The sequence below is a fragment of the Scyliorhinus torazame genome, chromosome 11 (assembly GCF_047496885.1).
Source record: "Scyliorhinus torazame isolate Kashiwa2021f chromosome 11, sScyTor2.1, whole genome shotgun sequence".
Classification (NCBI taxonomy): Eukaryota; Metazoa; Chordata; class Chondrichthyes; order Carcharhiniformes; family Scyliorhinidae; genus Scyliorhinus; species Scyliorhinus torazame.
Window position 1 is genome coordinate 102,689,763 of NC_092717.1, and position 26,605 is coordinate 102,716,367.

At 52.3% G+C, this 26,605-nt stretch overlaps 1 protein-coding gene across 5 annotated transcripts in view; it reads left to right on the top strand.

The window, feature by feature from the left end:
• The window catches only part of LOC140385423 (uncharacterized), a 417,673-nt gene that overhangs the window by 197,805 nt on the left and 193,263 nt on the right, over positions 1-26,605 (top strand). For all 5 annotated transcript variants that reach the window (XR_011933362.1, XM_072467556.1, XM_072467557.1 and 2 more), the window contains one exon: positions 10,686-10,825. Coding sequence is in view for 4 of the 5 variants with exons in the window: in XM_072467556.1 (XP_072323657.1) it covers positions 10,686-10,825 (140 nt within the window). In the remaining variant the exon portion in view is untranslated. The remainder of the gene's footprint in view (positions 1-10,685; positions 10,826-26,605) is intronic.

Consider the following 26,605-nt stretch of genomic DNA (forward strand, 5'->3'; position numbering starts at 1 on the left):
TTGCGTCGGGGCCGGCATGGAGAAGGCAACCCACGTGCATGCGCGAACTCGCGCCAGCCGTGGCGCGCATGCGCAAACTCGTGCCGGCCTTGGCGCGCATGCGCAGACCCGTGGCACCCATATCGGCAGCTGGAGCTGCATGAGTCGCTCCAGTGCCCTGCTGGCTTCCTCTGCGGCGCAGGATTGATGATCCTAGGGGCCTGTTGATGCCATCGTAAAGCGCTCCGGCCTTTACGACAGTGTCAACCCTTAGCCCCAGGATCGGAGAATCCCACCCCTCATCTCTGGAATCAATCTAGTGAACCTCCTCTGAACTACTTCCAAAACAACTATATCCCTCCTCAAGTAAAGGGACCAAAACCGGACACATTACTCCAGTGCAGTCTCAACTATGCTTGTTCAGTTGCCGCAACACTTCCCTACTTTTATATTGAATTCCTTTAAGCACAAATGCTAAAATTTAATTTGCTTTCCTTATTACCTGTTGTACCAGCATACTAGTTTTCTGCACCCAGATCCCTCTGCACCAAAGCACTCTGAAGCTTCTCTCCATTTAGATAACAGGTTGCATTTCTATTTTTCTGACCAAAATGGATAGCTTCTCCATATTAAACTCCATCTGCCAAATTGTGGCCCACTCACCTAACCTAGCTATATTAATTTGTTAATTTCATATTTCCTGAGTGCAACTTACTATCCTACCTATTTTAGTGTCATCTGCAAATTTGTCTGTCGTACCTTATATTGCTGCATCCAAGTCATTAATATAGATTGTAAATAGGTGGAGCCCGAGGACAAAACCTTGTGGCACCCACTAGTTACATCTTGCCAACCAGAAAAAGAAACAGCGTCGTAGGCAGCAGTGCTAACCACTGCGTCACCGTGCCGCCCAGGGGAAAAACATACTTGATCTTATCTTCACCAATCTGCTTGCTGCAGATGCATCTATCCATGACAGCATCGATAGAAGTGACCACCGCACAGTCCTTGTAGAGACAAAATCCCATCTTTACATTGAGGATCCCTCCATCGTGTTGTGTGGCATTACCACCATGCTAAATGGGATAGACTTCCAACAGATCCAGCAACTCAAGACGGGGCATCCATGAGGCGCAGTGGACCATCAGCAGCTGATTTGTACTCAACCACAATCTACAACCTCAAGGCCTGGCTTAGCCCTCACTCTACCATTACCACCAAGCCAGGGAATCAACCCTGGTTCAATGAAGAGTGCAGGAGAGCATGCCAGGAGCAACATAAAAAAAATGAGGTGTCAACCTGGTAAAGCTACAACACAGGATTACTTGTGTGTCAAACAGCATAAGCAGAAGTAATAGAGCTAAGCGATTCCACAACGAACACAGCATATCTAAGCTCTGTACCCCTGCCGCATCCAGTCATGAATGGTGGTGGTCAATTAGACAACTCACTGGAGGAGGATGCTCCACAAATATCCCCATCCTCAATGATTGGGGAGCCCACCACATATGTGCAAAAGAAGGCTGAGGCATTTGCAACAATCTTCAAAGTAACAACAGAAACTCTGGGTGATAGAAAGTCTGGCCCGATCTGGGTTATCGATAATAGACCTGTGCAAGTCAATAGGGTGCGAAGATCTCCTGATAGGTGATTGACGGGGCAAGTCCAGACATGTTGATGCACGATCAATTGCACAAAGACTAAAGTTGGGTACAACTGTGGCTTTATTACAGTCAGATGCGAGGCCTCCTGCTGCAGCTGGCGAAATGGCAGGGCACTGGAGGTCATGCATATTTATACAGTTCTCCCTGGGCGGAGCCAGCCGGCAGGAACTACCGACGAACCTGTAGTGCAGGTCCTACCTTACATCTCCTATTACAGTGGATCACCACACTCACCCCCTGTTAAAATGAGTCTGGCGGGGGTGACGTGAAACTATATACAATTAGTGGAATGATGTACAGTGGTAGGGGAAGAAAAGTCCATGTTGACGGTCCGTAGTCCGTCAAAGGTTCAGCCGGTCCGGTGCTTTGGTGCTTCGTTGGGATCGGCGTAACGATGGCGGCGAAGTCGGTGCTGGCGGTGGTGGAGGTGGCACCGATGGTGGTGGTGGCGGTGCTGATGCTGGCCAGTCATCGGGGAACTCCGGGAGCATGCAGAAGTCCTCTTCGTCCTCTTGTGCGGAAAAGGGGAGGGGGGGGGGGTCTGGTGGGGTCAATATTGGCGGCGCGGTGGGAGGTGGGGGGGGGGGGCATTGGTGGGGGTGTGTGTTGGGGTGGAACCTGATGGTGCCAGGTCCCTGAGTGAGACAGTATCTTGGCGGCCGTCGGGGAACTCAACGTAGGCATATTGAGGGTTGGCGTGGAGCAGGTGAACCCTGTCCACCAAGGGGTCCGCCTTGTGGAGTCGGACGTGCCTACGGAGAAGGACCGGTCCTGGAGCAGCGAGCCAAATCAGGAGCGACAGACCGGATGTGGACTTCCTGGGGAAGGTAAAAACACGTTCATGGGGTGTGTTATTAGTGGCGGTGCACAATAGTGACCGGATGGAGTGCAGAGCATCAGGGAGGACCTCCTGCCAGCGAGAGGCTGGGAGGTTCCTGGACCGTAGGGCCAGCTGGACGGCCCTCCAAACCGTCCCATTCTCCCGTTCTACTTGCCCGTTTCCCCGGGGGTTGTAGCTGGTCGTCCTGCTGGAGGCTATATCCCTGCTGAGCAGGAACTGACGCAGCTCATCACTCATGAATGAGGATCCCCTGTCACTGTGGATGTAGGCGGGTAAACCGAACAGAGCGAAGATGATGCTGAGGGCCTTGGTGACGGTGGCAGACGTCATATCGGGGCATGGGATGGCAAAGGGGAATCTGGAGTACTCATCGACCACACTGAGATAATACGTGTTACGGTCGGTGGAGGGGAGGGGCCCTGTGAAATCCACGCTGAGGTGTTCAAAGGGGTGGGAAGCCTTCACCAGGCGCGCACGGTCTGGCCGGTAGAAGTGCGGCTTGCACTCCACACAGACCTGGCAGTCCCTGGTGATTGTCCTGACTTCCTCGACGGAGTAGGGCAGATTGCGAGCTTTGACCAGATGGTACCATCGAATGACCCCCGGTGACAAAGACTGTCGTGTAGGGCCCAGAGTTGGTCCACTTGTGCGCTGGCACATGTACCTCGGGAGAGGGCGTCTGGGGGCTCGTTGAGTTTACTGGGGCGATACAAGATCTCGTAATTATAGGTGGAGAGCTCGATTCTCCACCGCAAGATTTTATCATTTTTGATCTTGCCCTGCTGTGTGTTATTGAACATGAAGGCTACCGACCGTTGGTCCGTAATGAGAGTGTATCTCTTACCGGCCAGGTAATGCCTCCAATGCTCTGGAGCTTGCACTGGAAGTCCAGGCCCAACAGGAGTGCAGCACAGAGATTAGGAAGGACATAGAGGCGGAAGTTACTAAATTCTACGCCCTGGACCGTGAGGGTGACTGTACAAAAGCCTCGGATCAGGACGGAGTGGGATCCGGAGGCTAGGGATATCCTTTGATTGGCAGGGTGGACCGTGAGGGAGCAGCGCCTTACCGTATCTGGGTGACCAAAGCTTTCGGTGCTCCCGGAGTCCAGCAGGCACGAGGTCGCGTGGCTGTTGATTTTAACCATCGTCGACGAGGTGGCCAGGTTGTGCGGGCGAGATTGGTCCAGCGTCATCGAAGCGAGCTGCGGGTAGCCATCGGATGCTTCGGATGGCGAGCGGGTGCTGTTCCGATGTCGAGATGTCCGGCGACCCTGTGGGGAATAAGATGGCGGCGCCCATGGTGCGTACATTGCGGGGTCGGGATAAGATGGCGGCGCCCATTGGTCACACATGGACCCGGGAGGAGAAGATGGCGGCTCCCATTGTGCATCTGGTGTGGGCGAGGGGGCGATAGCGGGCGCGATCGCAGCGACTGCGCGGGCCTGGCACACAGCCGCAAAGTGGCCCTTTTTACTGAAGGCTTTACAAACTGCAGTGCGGGCCGGGCAGTGTTGGCGGGGGTGCTTCTGCTGACCGCAGAAGTAGCAGCGGGGACCCCCGGTGTGCGCGGATCTGCGTGCGGCGCAGGCATATTGCGAAGGCAGGGCCCCGGCTGAGGAGGTCGTCGGCGGGGTCCAGGAGGGGTTGGCAGGGGTAGTAGGATGGGCAGCGTGGCGGGAGAGGTACGATTGTACGTTACGGGATGCGACCGTCATGGAGAGCGCCAAGGTTTTCGTCTCCACCTGTTCGAGCGTGGCCCCTTCCAGCAATCGTTCTCGGATGCGGTCCGACGCAATCCCCGTCACGAAGGCATTGCGCATGAGGAGATTCCCGTGTTCGGCGGCTGTGACGGCCTGACAGTCACAGTCCCGGACAAGTGGAATTAGGGCCCGCCAGAAGTCTTCGATGGACTCACCAGGTAGTTGCGAGCGGGTGGCAAGTACATGCCTGGCGAAGAGCGTTTTCGCCTTCTGTGTGTAGTGTTCTTTGAGGAGTTCCATCGCTTTTGTGTAAGTCGTGGCGTCTTGGATCAACGGGAACACGCTGGACCTCAGTCTGGAGTACATGACGTTTATCTTCTGAGCCTCCATTGGCACGGGGTCTGCCGCGTTGATGTAAGCCTCGAAACATGCTAGCCAGTGAATAAAGTCTTTCCTGGCGTTGGGCGAGTGAGGATCCAGCTGCAGGTGATCGGGCTTAATTCGGATATCCATTCTGTGGAAAATCTGATTGTAATAAATTGATGCACGATCAATTGCACAAAGACTAAAGTTGGGTACAACTGTGGCTTTATTACAGTCAGATGCGTGGCCTCCTGCTGCAGCTGGCGAAATGGCAGGGCACTGGAGGTCATGCATATTTATACAGTTCTCCCTGGGCGGAGCCAGCCGACAGGAGCTACCGGCGAACCTGTAGTGCAGGTCCTACCTTACATCTATTACAGTGGATCACCACACGTGTTCTGGCAGCTTGTCTGTTGGTTGCACATTTGACTTTGGTCAAGTCTGAATTGCAACAACCTGCTGAGGTTTGACTGCAGTATGATTTTAAAATGGCCAATTTTAATCAGGCCTGAAACTAGGCCTTGCTAGGTTACCACAGTTCCTCCTCTTGATCACACAACCCCAACCAAACCATCTAAATGAGCAAGTATCCAGATCTTGGGTTTGCAGTGTTATCCCTAACCAACATAAATGCAACAAATTTAATAAATATACTACATTCAAATGGTTACATGAGGTAATAATAAGGTAAGATTTTTGTTTAAAAAAAGTAATATTAATAAAATGATGGGCCTCATTACTAACCAAGCTATTCCAATACAGCTGCAACACTGGCATCTACCCAGAAAATTGCCCAGGTGTGTCCTGTGCACAAGAAACAGGACAAATCCAATCCAGCCAATAACCGTCGTTTCATTCTACTCTCCATCATCAGCAAAGTGATGGAAGGAGTCATCCATTGAAGTGTCCAGTGCATTAGCAGACCTGCCGAAAAGTCTACGTGCATAGTCAAGGAACATGGACTAACTTTATACACGGTTTTGCATGATGCTTAGTACCCATTCTTTCCATTATGTAAGTGGTGGCCAATTCTATTAGCACACTTGTAAACCCAACACAATACTCAGCTTAGATTGCAGCACATACAGAAAAGGCCATAAGTCTGGATGCTGCAGTGGAAGCTCAGACTTCTATACCACAAGGTTGGCTGCCTCCAATGGAATTCAGACTGCTGTCATGTATGCCAAGACTGCTTGTATTATTGTGACAAATATCAATGCTCAATGGGGCTTTGAGGATGTTAAGGCCTTTGGGATATCAGGATTGCTGAGGCACCACCCCACGGGAATGGCAGTGACTCTGTGAAGCTCAAACCTGCTGTCCCCTATCAGGTGACAGCATTCACCTTCCCACTTGCCATTTTGCCAGTGGCCTGCTGTGACCTTTCAGCCAGCTAGTCCAGACTGTAATCTGAAACCAGGGACTGGATTCTCCATTAGGTGACGCCAAAATCGTGAAACGCGATCGGCCGGAGAATTGGCTCCGACACCGAAATTAAGCCTGATGCCAGTTTCACGCTGAATCGGCATTCTCTGGCCCCCCAAAAACGACGAAACCGTGGCTAGCCGCGGGGCCCGGAAGTACAGTATGCATTTCATTATCAGTCCTGACGACAGATTCTCTGGGACTTCAGCGAGTCAGCGCCTCGGATGGGCCGATATCCCGACGGCGTGTTTCTAATGTGGTATAGAAAATCGTGAACCTGATGTGCTGGCTGAGGCGGCTGAGAGAGGAGGTAGGAGATGGCGTGGGGGGACTGCGGGCTTCCGGCTCGGACACTGGCCGTGCTGGCGGTGGGGGGAGGCCCTGCCAGGGTCGGGGAGGGCAGGGGGGTGGGACAGGCTGAGCAGCCGGGGAGCCCCCAACAGGCCAGGGGCGGTGCCCAGGCATGGACCGCCATTACGGCGGTCATCTTACTGGCCACCCACCCCGGACCCTGGGTGCACGCAGTGAAATTGGCTGTATGGATGCTGCCCCCCCCCCACTCCCAACCGGGGGACCATCCAGGCCCACGCTGACAGCAACCCCAGTGAGGGCAGTGGCATCCAACGGTGCCCCTGACAGCAGGGTCAGGCGCCAGGATCGGGGGCACCGACTGGTCCAGGGTGCGGGGGTTGGGGGGCATGCGTGGTTGAGGCGCATGGTGACAACCGAGGCCACCATGTAGCCCATGGCATCTGGTTGGGCACGGGTGTATGCGCCATGATTACATGTTTGCCTTTCACCCCCTGCAGAGAATTACTGCTTTTTGGCATCAACCTGCGATGTTGCATGCCATGGCCATGGCCGCTGCCCTGCATGCAGCCCTGTGGCAGCGTGAGCGGGGGCGGCTCAGAGAGGAGACAGAGGCTGTAGCAGAGGAATGGGCTGCAGAGGAGCAGGTGGCGGCCGCTCAGGCTGAAGGGCTGCCCGCCGACAGGCTGAGAAGGAGGTGGTGCCAAGGAGGCGCCGGATGAGGCCACGCGTTTACCGCGACCTCATGTCCTTTGATGACCTTCCGGACCGGGCATGCAGACGGAGACTGCGGATGAGCAGGAAGGCAAGTGCAATACATTGCCACAGGGCACACCTGGCACCTCATGGGTATGGGGGAGGACACCCACTCCCTGTGGCCATCAAGGTGATGGTGACGCTGAACCTTTACGTGACGGGGCCGCTCCAATCGCCGAGTGGGGACCTGTCTGGCATCTCCCAGGCATCGGCGCAGAGGTGCATCCGTGCCGTCACTAACGCCCTGTATGCCCAGGCGGATCAGTACATCCAGTACCTTGTGGAACGCACCCACCAGGATGCCCGGGGTTCCCTGCCATCGCCGGGATGCCCCGGCGGTCCAGGGGGTCATTGATGGGGGGCATGTTGTCCTGCGACCACCGGCGGATAACAGGCCGCTGTTCACCAACCGAAAGGGGTACCACTCCATGAATATTCAGGTGGTCTGTGACCATCAGATGCGGATCCTGCACATCTGCGCCCGTTTCCCGGGCAGTGTACATGACTCCTTCATCTTGGGGCACTCGGTGATCCCCGACATGTTCGAGGGACACCCCCCTCGGCAGCGGGGCTGGTTGCTGAGCGATAGGGACTATCCGTTGTGGTCGTGGCTGATGACACTTATACGGAGGCCACAGACCGACACGGAGACCCGGTACAATGATGTGTATTGTGCGACCAGGGGTGTAGTTAAGAGGTGCTTTGGGGTCCTGAAAAGCGCTTCAGGTCCCTGGACCGCTCTGGAGGGGCCCTCCAGTACGAGGCCAGGAGGGTCGCCCGCATCGTGGTGGTCTGCTACGTCCTCCACAGTACAGCCAGCAGAGGGGCGATGTGCTGGAGGAGGATAAGGAGGAAAGGCAGTCCTCGTCAGATGAGGAGGATGATGGGGTGGGGGATAATGAGCAGGACATGGGGCCTGGCCAGGCACAGGAAGCCATACAACGCCATCGCCAGGAACACACTCATCGAAAAACGTTTCACAGACTAGGGGGTAGAGAGAGGTTGCTGGCTAGGAGCACGGACACCACCATACCACATCCCTTCATCTCCCACACCATCCAATGCCCTCACCTCCCACACCACCAAACCACCCGCATGCACCCCCCCTCTGTCATATATACTCACGGCCCTACGGGCTGGGACACTGGGTTGGCAGTGACAGCGAGTGTGGTCCATGGGATGGAGGATGATGACAGCCCACTCTGTGATGAGCTCCGTGCTCCACATCGTTTGTGGTTCCCCAGACGGTACAGCAGGTGTGGAGGCGGACTGCTGTGACTCCTGCCCTGGGACGAAGGTCCCCGTTGGCGTCCGTCTCCTGGGGCGGACCGGCCTGGATTGGCCCGTCTGCTCCTCGGGCGTCCCGGGTGGCATGGTGCCATCCTGTTCTACCTGCTGCCCACCAGATACACCAGGGACAGGATGGGGGGGGAAGTCCGAGGTGCTGCGGTGTTCCAGCGGGGTGCACTATAGCCCCGGGCTTCTCCATGGGACAGGGAGCGAACAGAGCCATTCCCCTTGGCCCCCCTGCCACTTGGTGCTGCCAGTCCTGGAGCCCCACTCTGGTATTGACAAGGGTCTGAACGTTTCCGGCCATGGCGTGCAGGGAGTGGCCCCTCTTCATCTGGGACTGCAACACATCACTCTGAGACTGCCACCACTCTGTGACTGTGTCACAGCAGCCAGTGAGTAGATCGCGTCACTAATGCTGTGGCCCAAGTCCCTCAGGGTGTGGGCCACATCAGCCAATGAGTGGGCCACATCCCCCTGGAACTGGATCACCTCCCTCTGTGTCTGCGCCAGGCTGGCCTGCACCTGGGCAATGCCCCCGATAATCTCATCAATGGCCCGCTGTGACTGGGCTACGCCGAGGAGCGCTGCTGCAATCTTCAGCTGGCCCCGGCACATGGTTGCCTGTGAGTCGGCAACTCTGCCCTGGGCCTCGGCCCCACCTGCACAGAATGCCCCAGGCCTTGCACACACTGACTCATGTCCGACACCGTCGCCCCCATTGCCTCCACTGCGGATACCACCCATGCGGTCTCGGCCTGGGTGGCGCGAATGACTGGCACCACCCTGCACCTGCATGTGAATGGACTCCTCCACCTGCCCCTGCAGGTGCTGGAGGCCAGCCGCCATCCCCTCTTCTAGTCCATGGGTCTCTGATTGTGCCTGCACAATGGGTGGGACTGGATGTTCCAAGAGCCCGGGACCCATCTGGGCGGCAGCTGATTCCTCGGGTTGGGCTGCCCCCCGACCGTCCGGCCCCTCGGCTGCTCCTACCTCCACCTGCTGTACCGGACTGACTGTGTGGTGCGCACCAGATTGGAGTGGGGGCTCCATGTCCGGCTGGTCCTGTAAGATAGAAGACGGCATGTCTGGTTAGACAGCTGGAGGGGGCCGAGTCGTGATGTGGCGAGGGCTGAGGTGAGGGGTGTTGGGGTGGGGTGAGGTACACATGTGTCATGAGGATCCGCAACTTGGCAGGGAGTCTTACTTCGTCATGCGTCACCGACCTCCGCGTCGGCGACCTCCCTCTCCTCTGGGCGCCGACCACGTCCAGTGCCCTTTACTCAGGCAGGGTGAGGGGACGCAGGTCTGGTGGTCACCCTCCGGTCTTCTCCTGCTCCCAGCGGTTGTGCACGGCCTTGTCCTGGGGGGGGGGGGGGGCCGGAAACACAAACAACAGCACTATTAGACAGACCGGCGCATGCAGGGGTTGGGTAGATGATGGCATCAGTGGCCAGGGCACATGGCCATTGCGGCTGGCATGGGTGCCTGCATGTGGTGCAGGGTGGGGTCCGGCCGTCCCGAGGGGGGTCCGGTCGTCCCTGGAGGGGCGGGGGGGGGGGGGGGTTCGAGTCACATTTGTGTGGGGGAGGTGCCAGGGGCACATCACTGCCTACTCACCCTATTCACCCTGGCCGCCCTGAGGAGGTGATGCAATTTCTTTCTGCACTGGGTGGCAGTTTCATGATGAAGGAGCTGCGCTCTGAAAGCAAGTGATTTGAAACAAACCTATTGGACTTTAACGTGGTGTTGTAAGACTTCTTACTGTGCTCACTCCAGTCCAACACCGGCATCTCCACATCATGAAAAATTGATGGAAGGAGATTCAATCGTAACTTTCCAAAAATAATTGAAAAAGCGAAAATTTGCAGGGCTATATGGAAAAGGTAGGAGAGTGGTGGTACTTACTGATAGCTCTTTCAAATTCTTCTTGATTGGGGATCAATTACAAAAGCATTCTGTGTCAGTAAAGATTCCATTTTTGACCCATGTAGCATTTATATTGAGGAACTGTCGTTCTATAGTTTTGCAGCTCTTGATACTCTTAAATTCATTTATAGTGAAAGGTGGATTTCAGAACATGCACATATTTGCAATATCAACATACTTCAATTTTGTGAACATGAGACTTCATTGATGTTTTGGATATATCTTTCAGCAATGGGAAGTTTGATTGATACCATCTACAAGTGGGTTGAGCGGTCAGCCCCATTTGCAGCCAGAAATAATAATGGTTTGCCTCATCTAGAGCTGTTGCTAATGTCTGTTTTCTTAGTTGTTATGTTTTTGACGGTTATTGAATTAATGAAGATTATTTACAATAAATTGTTATAATGTAAAATTTCCTCTTTTTCAGTTCAAAAGAAAAGCAGGAATGTACAAGGCGAAGCCTTAAACACAAATCTCTTCATACCAAATTATTTGAAGAACTGTCAAAAGGTCAATTTTCATTTGACTGGAGCAAGAAAAGTGGTGGGGCACATGGTGGAAATAAAGGTAATTTGATGTTTGAACATTTTAGTGATTCTGTTGGGGTTTCTTTATCAAGATCGCCTGTGGATTTGTGCATTGGATTGATTTTTTTGTTACCATTTAACATTGCTAAAATCCTGGCTCCACTTAGAAAAATCAGTTTCTAAATTGCATTTTAATAAGCTCATATAAGAAAACTTGTCATCAAGTATCATAATTGTATGCATTTTCTCCAAATGTTCAGTTGAATAGATGAAATAGACATATCTTTGATTCAAAAGAGTACATCCAGAGAAGCCATTTCTTTTGTTGGAGAAATCCGAAAAAAAGGGGAATGATTATAAAATTAAAGTTGTATCTTTCATAGGTGAAAATAGCAAACATTTTTACAAATAAAGGGTAGTGGATATGTCAACAGTCTCACCCAAAAAGCTGCAGGTAACTTTGGTCAATTGAAATTTCTAAGATCGAGATTGGTAACTTTTTATTAGGGAAGAAAATCAAAGAACGTGCAGGAATATTGGGTAAATGGAATTGAAGTACAAGTCTACCATGATTTATCAGAATGAACAGGTTTATGGAGCTGAATAGTCTACTCAAGGCAGGAATAGAAACTTGAATGCAGCGGTTGATCTATGAGAACCTTGTCCGGCGCGGCAGTCATTGGTGGGGGAGATTTTAAGGCATCATGTGGGTTGGGGGGGGAATGGGGGTTTCCGTGTCTCAAAATTTTCTAGAAACCAAGAATGATCTTATTTTCCAAAGATTAGTGGCTGGATTCTCCGTTTCAGCGGCTAAGTGCTGGCTCAAACGGAGAATTCGCGGGCGTTTTACGATGCCAAAATCGGCGACGAACCCTCACCGATTCCGGGATCGATGAGGGGCTAGCAGCCGCGCCACGTAAAGCTCTTTACTTGCCGATACGGATGCAGAATAGCCGGGTCCGGGCCGCCTATGTGCACGGCAGCGGCTTGCGGCGGCCGGGCCATGCAACAGGGACTGCCCCCCTGAAACCCCTCGTCACCCCCGGACTACCCCCACCACTCCTCCTAGCCCCTGCCGAAGCCCCCCCCCCTGCCAGCGGAACAGCACCCACCCCCCCCCCCCCCGACTGTGGCGTCACTGGACACAGTCCACAGCCGAAATGCCAGGTTTATGAAAAGTGAGAGGACACGTGTCCCACGCCTTCGGGAAGTCGGTCCATTGGGGGCTGAGCATCGGGAGGAGTAAGGCATGCGAGGAGAGTGGAGCATCGGAAAAATGGTGCTGCCCTGAATTTCGCTGTAGAAATGGATTCTCCGGCCGATCACCGAACACGATTTCGGCATCGCCGATCGGAGAATCCCACCCCAGAGATTCCAAGTGAAAGGTTTCTCTGAAGATTGGGCTTTGCTCAGGCTGGGGTGGCCCAAGGCCTCCTTAACCAGCCTGGGAGGAGAATAGCTGCTCCTCCTGGCCCATGAGAAGTTGAAAGAGAATGAATGTTTAAATGCCGACAGACTCCCCCTGGGTGCATCTTAAAATGGCGCTACAGTGCTGATGTCACCATCAGACCATGACATGAATCTTAAGAAGGACACGCCTGTTATTTGAGGGATCCTCATCCAGCACCTGAATTGTCACCTTGAATATTATGGTGACCGATAATATAGTAGTTTTGATGAGTGATTTAAATTTTTTATATTTTAACCCTTACTCATTCCTTTCTTCATTCGGGGCTTGGTTTAGAATCAAAGCAATGGTAATATCTGGCAGTGATGCTGTTTGCATCACCGGGCAATCATTAGTTTCCTTCTCTCTGCTCAAGGAGGTTGGAAGAGTCAGCTTGGAGACTGGGATGACTTCTGCTGTTAATGAATGTTGCTGTATTTGTTTTGTTGGTTTTCTCTAATTCTCAGTGTTGCAGAAAATTTGAGCCAAGAGAATGAAATTGGCCTATTGCCCTAACAAGCTGTGTTTAATATTATAAGAACATAAGAACTAGGAGCAGGAGTAGGCCATCTGGCCCTTTGAGCCTGCTCCGCCATTCAATGAGATCAATACTGATCTTTTGTGGACTCAGCTCCACTTTTCGTCCCGAACACCATAATCCTTAATCCCTTTATTCTTCAAAAAACTATCTATCTTTATCTTAAAAACATTTAATGAAGGAGCCTCAACTGCTTCACTGGGCAAGGAATTCCATAGATTCACAACCCTTTGGGTGAAGAAGTTCCTCCTAAACTCAGTCCTAAATCTACTTCCCCTTATTTTGAGGCTATGCCCCCTAGTTCTGCTTTCACCCGCCAGTGGAAACAACCTGCCCGCATCTATCCTATCTATTCCCTTCATAATTTTATGAATGAAACTGATAAGATATATAGTGAAAGGCTATTTCAAAATGTTAATTAATACTTAATTAGGGGGTTTAAGCTTAGAATGAGCACTGGAAGGATAAAAGAGCCAGTTAAAAACATTTTTTGATAAAGGGTTATTGAATATGGAATGCATTACTAGATATAGTTGAGTTAATCAAAACATATAGGAGGAATTTAGCTAAATATTTATGGACAGAAATATTTTTTAAAAACCCAGTGAAAGAGCAGAGGAATGGGGCTATTGTAGATAGCACCAAAACAGAATTGACATTGGATTGCATGACTATATCCTGGGATGACCAACAACACAATAGAACATCTTGAAGAGGCACTTTAGGTGCCTTTACCAATCTGGAGGAGCACCATAGTATTCCCTTACAAGAGTCGTTGTGTGCTGCATGCTGCAAAGAATGATACAGTGGAAGGCCTACAACCAGAGGGAGCAGAATTCAGCCTTATAGTTATAACATCTGAGGAGAAGGAAGAGGAGGGGAGGAGACCCATGTCGAGGGTCATGAGGCCTGGTCAACTGAAGGTGCAGCCAACAATAATGGAGCAATTAAAATGGGCATGCTTGGAGTTCACGTGATGTGAGCGCAGGATTGGCTGTGTTTCTGTGAGCTCTGGCACCATTCAGCCTATAATCCTTTAATTTATTGCGCTCAAACAGCTCGTGCTTAACTAATGAGAACTCCATATTGTGCCCATGAAAGATTTATGGCTAAACGTTGGTGACAAAATGCCGAGAAATATTAAGAAAATTGTTGACAAAAAAGAGCAGTCAGAATTGATCGGGGTGGAGCCGATTCCTGAACATGGCGACTTAGTGAGCGAACAGGCTCTCGATCCAGCACTCTCAAAGGCATTACAACTCAGGACTGTGAATATTACTAAGGTCATTGACAAAAAACTTAGTCTGTTGACACAAAATATCAGTGCTCATACTATGGAGCTGCAGAGGGTGCTGGTTTAGCACAGTGGGCTAAACAGCTGCTTGTAATGCAGAACAAGGCCAGCAGCGCAGGTTCAATTCCCGTACCAGCCTCCCCGAACAGACGCCGGAATGTGGTGACTAGGGGCTTTTCAGAGTAACTTCATTGAAGCCTACTTGTGATAATAAGCAATTATTATTATTAATACGGGTAAAAGGCTTGACAAAGTGGTAGAGAGAATTAGTATTGTCGAAAATGCATCTTTCTCAGTAGAGACCTGCTTATAACCCTTGGAAAAGCAGTTGCGTGGTATGTCAAAATTCCTTGATGACCTGAAAAACTGAGGACAAGGAAAGAATGTTTGGATTGTCGGTTTGCCAGAAAGAACTGAAGGTAAGCTCCTAGTTAAATTCTTTGAGAGCTGGCTTCCACAGCTTCTTAATTTAGAAATGAAATGGGCACATTAAATTAGAAATGCACATTGTGCCCTGTCTCTGAGGCCTCGAGCCAACCAATGACCCCCGTCCATAATTGTCCATTTACATAATTTCAAGGATCGTCAAAGAGTATTGGTGGCAGCTAGACGTAATGGAGTCTTGCTCTATGAGGGAGCATAGGCCTTTTATTTAAGATTTCTCGGCAGTGATACATCAGAGGAACGCATGAGGTTTTATGAAGTTAGAAGATGCCTGAAGGCCACTGGAGTGCAATATGCCCGACTGCACCCTGCTACACTGAGGGTGAGATCTGATAACTCTATAAGGACGTTCCACAATCTGGCTAAAATCTTGGCTTTTGTGAACTCCATGGAAGGTAGTCATTTGGAGTAACAGACTGTAGTTCACTGTATAACCCGGACTCTATCCCATGTCATTCTAATTCCTTCCTGATTCTGTATTGGTATTTTTCATTCTGCCAGAGATGATTTAGCATATGAGTACTACAGTAAGCTTTTATCCTTAAGAATGGCAGGGCTTCCATCTGTCTGCAATGAAAATTACTCCTCAACGTGCTTCTTCTAGTTAAGGAATATACTGGGCTGGTTGAGTGACTCTAGATCTCTGTGAAGAATATCCTTCCTTTCTTTTCATCCGTACGCTTATAACTGAGGTAATGTTTAATGGTCTCCTTTGCTCTGATCATGATGAATATGAGCAGTGTCACTGCTGGGAGGTGGGTGTGTGGATTAAGTCTCAATAGGAAGGGGTTAAAATGCAGAAAGGGTATTCAGTGTCCTTCCTTTTCGTGGCATATTTTGGGCTGGATTCGCCACCCCTCCGTGCCACATTTCTGTTCCATCCCGCTGCCGGGATGCTCCGTTACGCCGGCTGGTCAATGGGGTTTCCCCTTGTGGGGCAGCTCCACGCCATAGGCAAACCCCCGGGCTGCCGGCAAAACAGAGCATCCCGCCGGCGGAGAATCCAGCCCTTTGCCTCCTCTCTTTTGAGGAGAAAGACTCTTTAGTGTAATTATGGAAGTTTTGTAGGTATAACCTTACAGGGCCTCGCATTTGGTGAGGATAATCCCCTTAGAGCTATTGGCTTTGGGTGTTTAAAAAAATTATTTTGGGGTTAAAGAATCGTTAATTAGTTCCTCTAAGGGTACAGACAAGCTCATGTCTTAGAAAAAGACTTTATGATAGGAAGACACATACCAGGTTAGAAAGAGAGTTGGCAGCCGGAGTGGGTATCGGAGCGTGTGCCAGCCAGTGGATGAGGCAGCCTGAGCGGCGGTGCGGGGCCTAGAGCACGAGGCAACCAGAGTGGTGGTGCGGGGCCCAGAGTGCGAGACAGCTGGATCGAGTGCAAGGGAATAGTAAGGAACAAGGCAAAAGCATACAGCTGTCACTCACTGCGGATTTCTAACACTATATCTGAAGATAAAGTTGAGAAGCAGAAATACAATATTTGTCTAGGAACAACAGATTTTCTTCTGAAGTTTCAAAGTAACATTTCCAACTAATGGACTTCCAGAGACAGCCATGGAGTGAGTGGTCATACGCAAGATGGCTCCTGTATGAAAACTGCGAAACAACCTTTTAACCCCATCAAACGGGCATCAAAACAGTAGCAGTTTACCACAATCCACATATAATCTACTACGTATCAACAGCCAATGGTAAACCCCTAGGTTTAACCAATGGTCATCAGCCTCTTAGGTACCGCAATACCTGATAATACCACAGCCGCCAAAACTTGAGAATCGTGGAGCTGCCGGAGGGGATGGAGGGGAGAAAAATCATGGAATACGCCTCGGAGATGTTTGAATAACTGATCAATTAAGGGGGATTCGCCAAGTCCTTGGAGGTGGACTGCGCCAACTAGGTCGCTTTGACAGCGGCCTAGAGCCAGATGGCCTCCACGGGCGATGATTGTGAAGTTCCACAGTACCAAAATAAAGAAAGGATCCAGATATGGGTGGAAAGCGTGAGAAGGTGCAAGTTGGAGGTATTAGGACATTGGGACTGACCAGGCGCAGCGCCAGGTTGAAATTAACTGCGCCAAATCCGCCCTCTACAAGAGCGAGGTGCGGTTCGGCATGCTCTACCTGCCAGATTATAGGTCACATACCAGGCAAAGGAGTAATACTTCGACACCCCTGAGAAGGCGAACAAATTCCTCCAGGACAACAACTTAGGCAGACAGTGAGAGCACACATGGGTGAGAAGACAGGGAAAGAAAGATAGGAAAGAATGCGGGCAGAGGGGCCGAATGGGGAGGTAGATCGGGGTTAAACAGGGGAACTAGATCGAGAAGGGAGCTGCTATACTAACAAGTACACTTGTGTACAAGCGTACGATGAAGGAAGGCCCTGTCACGTCTCTCGGGAGGGAGGGGGCACCTGGCAGGAGAGAGGAGGAACTTGGAAGTTCAGGGGAAACAGAGGGCAAAAAAGGGGGGAGAGCACACCCGGTGGGGGAGGAGCGGGGGGGGGGGGGGGGACTAGGAAGGGGAAACACAAGGGGGAGTGACGGGGGAATGGTGGGGGTAGAGTGCTGGTTGCAACAGGCTGAACGTGGAGACGGTGAGAAATGGGAAGCAGTCAGTGGCCATTTTGAATGGCCTGAGAACGAGGGCAGTCCCGATCGGACAGTGCCGGGCCCACAAGGTAAATATGGCTCACCCTATAGGAGTGGGAAACTGAACACCTTCATGGAGCAGTTGGAGGAGCAGACTCGTGAAGGTGCCTCCACCCGGGGGGAAAAATAATTATTCTTCTTCCCCCACATGCCCAAGGCCTACAAGGCCTACTCACGGTTCAACCTTTTTGTGTTAAGAATGTGGGTGCTTCCAGAGCTAACAAAGGCAGAATACTCTACCATTATAATCTCCAACCATGCACCACATTACGTCAACATGTTGTTGAAGAAAGGATCGGCCCAATGCCTCCATGGAGGCTGGATGCAGTTCTCCTCGCTGATAAGGAATTCAACACTAAAATATTCCAAGCCATCAACAATTATGTATCATGCAACCAGAATGGGGAGGTCTCACCCTCCACATTTTGAGAGGCACTGAAGGTAGTGATCAGGGGGGAAATTATAGCCTGTAGGGCCCTTAGGGACAGGAAGGAAAGGGAAACCAAGCAGCGGCTGATCGACTCTATACTGGAGGTGGACTGGCAGTACTCCACAACTCCAAACGTGGAACTACTGGCGGAAAGGAAAAAGCTGTTGATGGAATTTTACCTGCTCGCCACACAAAAAGCTGCCCACCAGCTCTGCCAGGCATGAACATGGAGACAAAGCCAGCCGCATGCTGGCACACCAGCTAAGAAAACAGGTTGCCGTGAAAGAGATAGTTCAAATCAGGGACAGTAACGGTAGGATGGTACTGGACCCAAACAAGGTCACTTTACGAATTTTTATCGAGGGTTATGCACCTCCGAGCCCCCAGAGGGGGCCTCAGTAATGGAACAATTCCTCGATTGGCTGGATATACCGGCAGTCGGGAAGGACAAAAAACTGGAAGCATCCCTAAGGCTGGGCGAAATCATGGACTGCATCAACCCCATGCAATCGGGGAAGGTGCCGGGACCGGATGGGTTCCCGGAAAACTTTTACAAAATATTCTCAGCAGCACTGACCCCACACCTGCGGGAGATGTTCAATGACTCATTCTCTAAGAGGGTCCTGCCACCCATGCTGGCCCAAGCCTCCTTCTCATTGATCCCCCAAAAGGACAAAGACCTGACAGAGTGTGGATCATACAGACCCATTTCTCTCCTAAACTGCCTGCCAGATGTGATCGCGGAAGATCAGACCGGGCTTGTGAAAGGAAGACAACTAACAGCGGTGATGTGCCATCAATGAACACAAAACTGAGGCTTGAATAAGCTAAACAGAAAGCCTCCTGGCCTCTGATCCCGAACTGGGGCAGAGGCGGAGACCAGCCACCTTTATACCGAGCCCGAGGGGAGGCGGAGCCATCGGGCAGTGGTTTACCACATTACATGTAATACAGTAGCAGTTTACCACAATCCACATATAATCTACTACAGTGGTTTACCACATTCACTCCTGTTAAAAAAAAGAGTCCAGCGGGGGTGAAGTGGGCTTAAAGATCAAGTCTGTCCGGGGCCTTGACGTTCCGCCGTGATCGCCTCAGTCCCGGCTGTGGTGTGGGCACCGGTGTCGAGACCTGCACGTCCGGGAGAGTGATGTTCTCTTCTTCACCCAGCAGTTGAGTCGGTGTATGGGCAGGGGTGGTGGTGATGGTCGCCAGTGGGCCTGCGGGTGCCAGATCTTGAAGTAGCTGGGTAGTGGTGGAGGGAGATGGTGTAGGGTCGGGGGTGGTGGTGATGGTTGCTGGGGAACCTGCAGGTGCCAAATCCTGGGAGACTGTGTTCTGTCGCCTATCATGATGTGCCACGTAGGCATATTGTGGATTGGCATGGAGGAGGAGCAGGACCTTCTCGATGAGGGGATCTGATTTAAGACTCCTCGCATGCTTCCGGAGGAGGACGGGCCCTGGGACTGTCAGCCAGGACGGGAGCGAGACCCCGGAGGTGGACTTCCTGGGGAAGGCAAACATACGTTTGTGAGGGGTCTCATTGGTGGCAGTGCACAGGAGCGACCGGATGGAGTGGAGCGCATCGGGGAGAACCTCCTGCCAGCGGGAGACTGGGAGACTTTTAGACCGTAGGGCCAGGAGGACGGCCTTCTAGACCGTCATGTTCTCCCTCTCCACCTGTCCGTTGCCCCGGGGTTTGCAGCTGGTCGTCCTGCTTGAGGCGATGCCCTTGCTAAGCAGGAACTGACACAACTCGTCGCTCATGAAGGAGGAACCCCGATCACTATGGATGTAGGTGGGGAACCCGAACAAGGTGAAGAGACTGTGCAGGGCCTTGATGACGGTGGCAGAGGTCATGTCGGGGCATGGGATGGCGAAGGGGAATCTTTTTTAAAAATATATATATTTATTCAAATTTTTCAACAAATTTTCAACAAACCCCCCACCCCCCCCAACAAGAAGAAAGAAACAAGACCACAACAATCAGAAATTATATATTGGATTTCCCCCATACACAATAGCCCCCATATAACATTTAAAGACATAAATAGGGGAAACCCCCCCCCACCTTCACCCAAACACCACCCCAAAGAAACCCCCCCTCCCTCCCCCTCCCTCCCCCCCGTCCTTGGGCTGCTGCTGCTGACCTCCTACTAATGCTCCGCGAGATAATCTAGGAACGGTTGCTACCGCCTGAGGAACCCCTGCACAGACCCTTGCAAGGCAAACTTTATCCTCTCCAGCTTGATGAACCCTACCATGTCATTGATCCAAGCTTCCTCACTAGGGGGCGAGGTGGGAGCTGTCTTTCCATAGTAGCAAAATCCTCCGCCGGGCTACCAGGGACGCAAAGGCCAGAATACCGGCCTCTTTCGCCTCCTGCACTCCCGGCTCGTCCGATACCCCAAATAATGCAAATCCCCAGCTCGGCTTGACCCGGGCGTTCACCAGCTTGGACATAGTCCTCGCAAAACCCCTCCAAAACCCATCCAGCGCCAGGCATGACCAGAACATATGGACGTGGTTTGCCGGACTTCCCGAGCACCTCCCACATCTGTCCTCCACCCCAAAGAACCTACTCAACCTCGCCCCTGTCATATGCGCTCTGTGAGTAACTTTGAACTGTACTAGGCTGAGCCTGGCGCAAGAGGAGGAAGAATTAACCCTACTCAGGGCATCAGCCCACAGACGCTCATCTATCTCCTCCCCAAGCTCCTCCGCCCACTTGCCCTTTAACTCCTCCACCGAGACCTCCTCCTCTTCTTTCAGCTCCTGGTAAATCACCGAAACCTTGCCTTTTACAACCCATACACCCGAAATCACCCTGTCCTGAATCCCGCGTGCCGGAAGCAGTGGGAATTCCTTCACCTGCCGCCTCACAAACGCCCTCACTTGCATGTACCTGAAAGCGTTTCCCGGGGGTAGCCCAAACTTCTCCTCCAGTGCCCTTAGGCTCGCAAATGTCCAATCGATGAACAGGTCCCCCTTTCTTCTAATCCCTGCCCGATGCCAGCTCCGAAACCCCCCCATCCATCCTTCCCGGGACGAACCGATGGTTCTCCCGAATCGGGGACCAAACCGAGGCTCCCATCTTGCCCCTGTGCCGCCTCCACTGCCTCCAGATCTTCAGTGTCGCCGCCACCACTGGACACGTGGTGTACCTTGTCGGCAGCGGTGCCGTCACCAGCGCCCTCAGGCTCGTGCCCACACAGGACCTTCCACGGTGCCCCCTATCACTCCATTACCCACTTACGAATCATCGCCACATTGGCCGCCCAATAATAGCCACACAAATTTGGCAGCACCAGCACCCCTGTCCCTGCTACGCTCCAGAAACACACTCTTCACCCTCGGGGTCTTATTCGCCCATACAAATCCCATGATGCTCCTGCTTACCCGTTTGAAAAAGGCCTTGGGGATCAAAAAGGGAAGGCACTGGATCACAAAGAGAAACCTTGTGAGGACCGTCATTTTTTTTTTTTTATAAATGTTTTATTGAAAATTTTTCCCCAAACAACAATTTTTCCCCTCTTACAAAGCAAACGCAACAATAACAATACAGAAATTTTAAACAATACACAAGTAACAAAACCCCTTTATCTTTGACCTAAACTAAACCCCCCCTCCCCCCCCCCCCCCCCTCCCCCTGGGTTGCTGCTGCTGGTCATCTGTCTTCCCTCTAACGTTCTCCTAGGTAGTCGAGAAATGGCTGCCACCGCCTGGTGAACCCTTGAGCCGATCCTCTCAGGGCAAACTTTATCTGCTCCAGTTTAATGAACCCCGCCATATCATTTACCCAGGCCTCCAGTCCGGGGGGTTTCGCCTCCTTCCACATGAGTAGGATCCTGCGCCGGGCTACTAGGGACGCAAAGGCCACAACGTCGGCCTCTTTCGCCTCCTGCACTCCCGGCTCTTCCGCAACTCCAAATAGAGCTAACCCCCAGCCTGGTTTGACCCGGGCCTTCACCACCCGCGAAATCACCTCCCGTCACTCCCTTCCAATACCCTTCCAGTGCCGGGCATGCCCAAAACATATGTGCGTGGTTTGCCGGGCTCCCGCCACACCTCCCACATTTGTCCTCCACTCCAAAGAACCTGCTCAATCTTGCTCCCGTTATGTGTGCTCTATGTAGCACCTTAAATTGAATCAGGCTAAGCCTGGCGCATGAGGAAGAGGAATTTACCCTGCTTAGGGCATCAGCCCACATACCCTCCTCTATCTCCTCCCTAGTTCTTCTTCCCACTTTCCTTTTAGTTCGCCCACCGACTCCTCCCCCTCTTCCCTCATCTCTCGGTAAATCTCTGACACCTTGCCCTCTCCGACCCACACCCCTGAAAGCACCCTGTCCTGTATCCCCTGTGTCGGGAGCAATGGAAATTCCCTCACCTGTTGTCTAGTAAATGCCCTCACCTGCATATATCTCAAGAAATTTCCCGGGGCAACTTATACTTTTCCTCCAATGCTCCCAAGCTCGCAAAAGTCCCATCTATAAATAAATCTCCCACCCTCCTAATTCCCAACTGGAACCAGCTCTGAAATCCTCCATCCATTCTTCCTGGGGCGAACCTATGGTTGTTCCTGATTGGGGACCCCACCAGGGCTCCCCGCACCCCTCTCTGTCGCCTCCACTGTCCCCAGATATTTAATGTTGCCGCCACCACCGGGTTCGTGGTAAACTTTTTAGGTGAGATCGGTAGCGGCGCCGTCACCAGCGCCTCTAAACTCGTCCCTTTACAGGACTTTCTCTCCAGTCTTTCCCACGCCGCTCCCTCACCCTCCATCATCCATTTACGTATCATTGCCACATTGGCGGCCCAATAGTAATCGCCCAAGTTCGGTAGTGCCAATCCTCCTCTGTCCCTACTACGCTGAAGGAACCCCCTCCTTACTCTCGGAACTTTCCCTGCCCACACGAAGCTCGTGATGCTCCTGTCTATTTTATTAAAAAAGGTCTTAGTGATTAGGATAGGGAGACATTGAAATACAAATAAGAACCTCGGGAGGACCATCATCTTAATTGCTTGCACCCTGCCCGCCAGCGATAGAGGCTGCATGTCCCACCTCTTGAAGTCCTCCTCCATTTGTTCTACCAACCGTGTCAGATTAAGTCTGTGCAAGGTTCCCCAGCTCCTAGCGATCTGAATCCCCAGGTATCGGAAGTTTCTTTCCACTTTCCTTAGAGGCAAGCCTTCTATCTCTCTACTCTGGTCCCCTGGATGTATCACAAATAATTCACTCTTCCCCATGTTTAGCCTATACCCCGAGAAATCCCCGAACCCCCTCAAAATTCGCATAACCTCTATCATTCCCCCCGCTGGGTCCGACACGTATAACAATAGGTCATCCGCATATAACGAGACTCGGTGTTCTTCTCCCCCTCTAATCACCCCTCTCCATTTCCTGGAGTCTCTCAACGCCATGGCCAGAGGTTCAATTGCCAACGCGAACAACAATGGAGACAGCGGGCATCCCTGTCTTGTTCCCCTATATAGTCGGAAATACTCCGATCTATGTCGAGAGGACCGTCATTTTGACCGACTGCATCCTACCCGCTAGTGAGAGTGGCAGCATATCCCATCTTTTAAAATCCTCCTCCATCTGCTCCACCAACCGCGTCAAATTGAGGTTGTGCAGGGCCTCCCAATCTCCTAGCTACTTGGATCCCTAGGTACCGAAAGCTCCTTTCCGCCCTCTTCAGCGGTAGCTCATCTATCCCCTTCCTTGGTCCCCTGAATGCACCACAAAAAGCTCACTCTTCCATACATTGAGTTTATACCCCAAAAAGTCCCCAAACTCCCTAAGGATCCGCATGACCTCCGCCATCCCCTCCACTGGATCCGCACCATACAACAACAGGTCTTCGGCATACAACGACACCCGGTGTTCCTCTCCCCTCCAGACCAATCCCCTCCATTACCTGGACTCCCTCAGGGCCATGGCCAGCGGCTCAATTGCCAGTGCAAACAACAAGGGGGATAAGGGGCACCCCTGCCTCGTCCCCCGGTACAGCCGAAAGTACTCCAAACTCCGGCGGTTCGTAGCCACACTCGCCACCGGGGCTCTATATAGCAGCCTGACCCAACTGATGAACCCCTCCCCGAACCCAAACCTCCGCAACACTTCCCAAAGATACTCCCACTCCACCCGATCAACGGCCTTCTCCGCGTTCATAGCTGCCACTATCTCCGCTTCCCCCTCCACCGAGGGCATCATAATCACATTGAGGAGCCTCCGCACATTTGTATTTAGCTGCCTACCCTTCACAAATCACGTCTGGTCCTCATGAATCACCCCCGGGAGGACTTCCGGTGGGGTGGGCGAGCAGGGCGGCCGCAAAAAAAGAGCTCCCGCCGGTGGCCGCGATTTGCGGCGATTTCGGGGAAATCCCCGAGTCTTCACGCACCCCCCGACTATCGTCGGCCTTTGGGGCCGCCACGAGCAGCCAGCAGGGCCGGTTTAAAAGCCGGCAAAGAACCCCGCGCGGGTGTCGGGCGGCGGGGGCTGAGGTGCCGGGCCCGGCAGGTCAGAGCAGCGGGGCGGAGCTTCGAAGAGGTCGAGGCGGCAGGCCCGAGCGCCATGTAGGGAGGGTGCTCCACGTCGGATGGCTCCCACCTAGGAAGAAGAAGGTTGAAGCCTGGTCCCAGGTGAATGTAGAGGAGAAAGAAAGAAGATTTATGGAAGTTTGGTAAATATTTTTTTTTCAAAAAAGAAGAATGTCAGATTGATGAAGGGCAGGAGAGTGAAGGGGGAGAGAGGAGAAAGGAAAGAAGATAAAAAACAATAAGCCGCTAAAAGATGCGAAAAGCAGCGTCAAAGAAAGGAGGAAACGCGGGTTCGCCGCCGAAGGAGAAGACGAGCAAAAGCAAAAGTGTTGACAGGATGGCGGAAGTCGAACTGCAAGGCAGGGCCGCACTACTTACAGTGGAGAAGATGACCGAGGTGATGGTGGTGGAGCTGGAAAAACGTTTGGTGAGGCACATGGAGATCCTGAGGAAAGAGATGGTGGTCGTGGTGAGGTCATTGTTGGAGGAGGCAATCAGCCCGATCAGGGTGGAGGTGGCAAAGGCATTGGCCGAGGTGAGAGAGATGGGCGAGAAGATGAAGGAGGTGGAGGAGGCCGTGACACGACACAGCGACCAGGTCACCTCGATGGGGGACGAGCTGCGGAGGGTGGTGGAGGTTAACAGAGGACTCCGAGCAAAGCTGGAAGACTTGGAAAACCGCTCAAGGCGGCAAAATTTGAGAATAGTGGGCTTGCCCGAAGGGACAGAGGGCCCAAGGCCAACACAATACTTCGCTAAGAAGTTGGCGGAGCTGATGGGGGAGGGTGAGAACCCCACCCTGTACGAGCTAGACCGAGCTCATCGGTCATTAAGGCCGAAGCCCAAAGTGAACGAGCCGCCAAGGGCAGTAATTATCTGCTTCCATAAGTTTTGCATGAAGGAGAAAGTATTAAGCTGGGCGAAGCAGAAGCGCGAGGTACTGTGGGATGGTACTGCGGTTCGGATCTACCAGGACTGGATGGTGGAAAAAGACGAGCGGCGTTTGGGCGAGTGAAGGCGGCTTTGTACAAGAAGGGGATGCGATTTGGTGTGGTGTACCCGGCGAAGTTGAGAGTAACATATAAAGCCAAAGACTTTTATTTTGAGACAGCGGAGGCGGCTGAGGCGTTCGTGAGGGCAAAAGGCTTGGGACAGACGTGAAGAGCGGAACTGGAAGAGAGACTATGGACTGTGTTTCAGCGGCTGGAAAATGTACAAATGTTACAACTTTCTTTTTACTGATTTGTATTGAAATTTACTTCTCTTTTGCATTGTTACAGAGTTCAAGTTAATGGCGTTCTGTGTTGCGACGGTTAAATGTTATGTTAGTGAATTGTAGGGGTTAGATTGTTGGGTTTGTTTTGGTGTTTCTTTCTCTGGGACTGGGCGGAAGGGGGCGAGAGGTATTGGCGGGAGGGAGCCACCCGCGCTAGCTAACTAGAGACAGTTAGTGAACGGGGGTGAGGTGAGAGGAGGACTGCGGACGTTGGAGCCTGGATAGCAGGCTTCAAAGGGCCTACGAGGCGAGCAAGAGGAGGTGGAGGGAGGGATGTTGGGGGATGTTTTTGTAGGGGGGGTTCTTGGGAGGGGGGGAAGGGGTTCGATGTTAACAATGGACAGGGGCGGGTCAGGCTTATGGGGCAGGGCCTGGTGGTATGGTGATGGTGGATAAGAAAGGTGGGGGGGGGGGGGGGGGGGGGGTGAGAGACCCCCAGTAAGGGTAATCATGTGGAACGTGAGAGGGCTAGGAGGTCCGGTCAAGAGGTCAAGGGTGCTTGCACATCTTAAAAGTTTGAAAGCCGATGTAGCAATGCTGCAGGAGACTCACTTGAGGGTGAAGGACCAGGTGAGACTTAAAAAGGGCTGGGTTAGCCAAGTGTTTCACTCCGGATTTGATGGAAGGGCTCGAGGGGTAGCGGTGCTGGTCAGCAAAAGGGTACGCTTCCAGATGGAGAAGGTGGTGGCAGATCAGGGGGGTAGATATGTGATTGTGACAGGGGCATTGGAGGGGAGATTAGTGGCGCTGTTAAGTGTATACGGTCCCAATTGGGACGATGTGGGATTCGCGAGGAAGGTGTTTGGGGCTATTCCCGACTTAGACACGCATGAGCTGATTGTGAGGGGGGACTGGAACCTGGTGCAGGAGCCAAGGCTGGACAGATCACGGCCGCGCTCGCTGGTCCCATCAGGGGGGGCGAAGGCGCTGGCTGGGCTAATGGTGGAAATGGGAGGGGTGGACCCTTGGAGGTTCCTGCACCCAAGGGAACGGGAGTATTTGTTTTTCTCAGCGGTCCATAAGGTATACTCGCGGATCGACTTTTTTGTGATGGGGAAGGCTTTGCTGGCTGGAGTCAAGGGGTCGGAATACTCTGCAATTGCAGTGTCAGATCACGCTCCTCATTGGGTGGATATGGTGCCAGAGAAGGGGGCAGCGCAGAGACCGGGGTGGAAACTGGATGT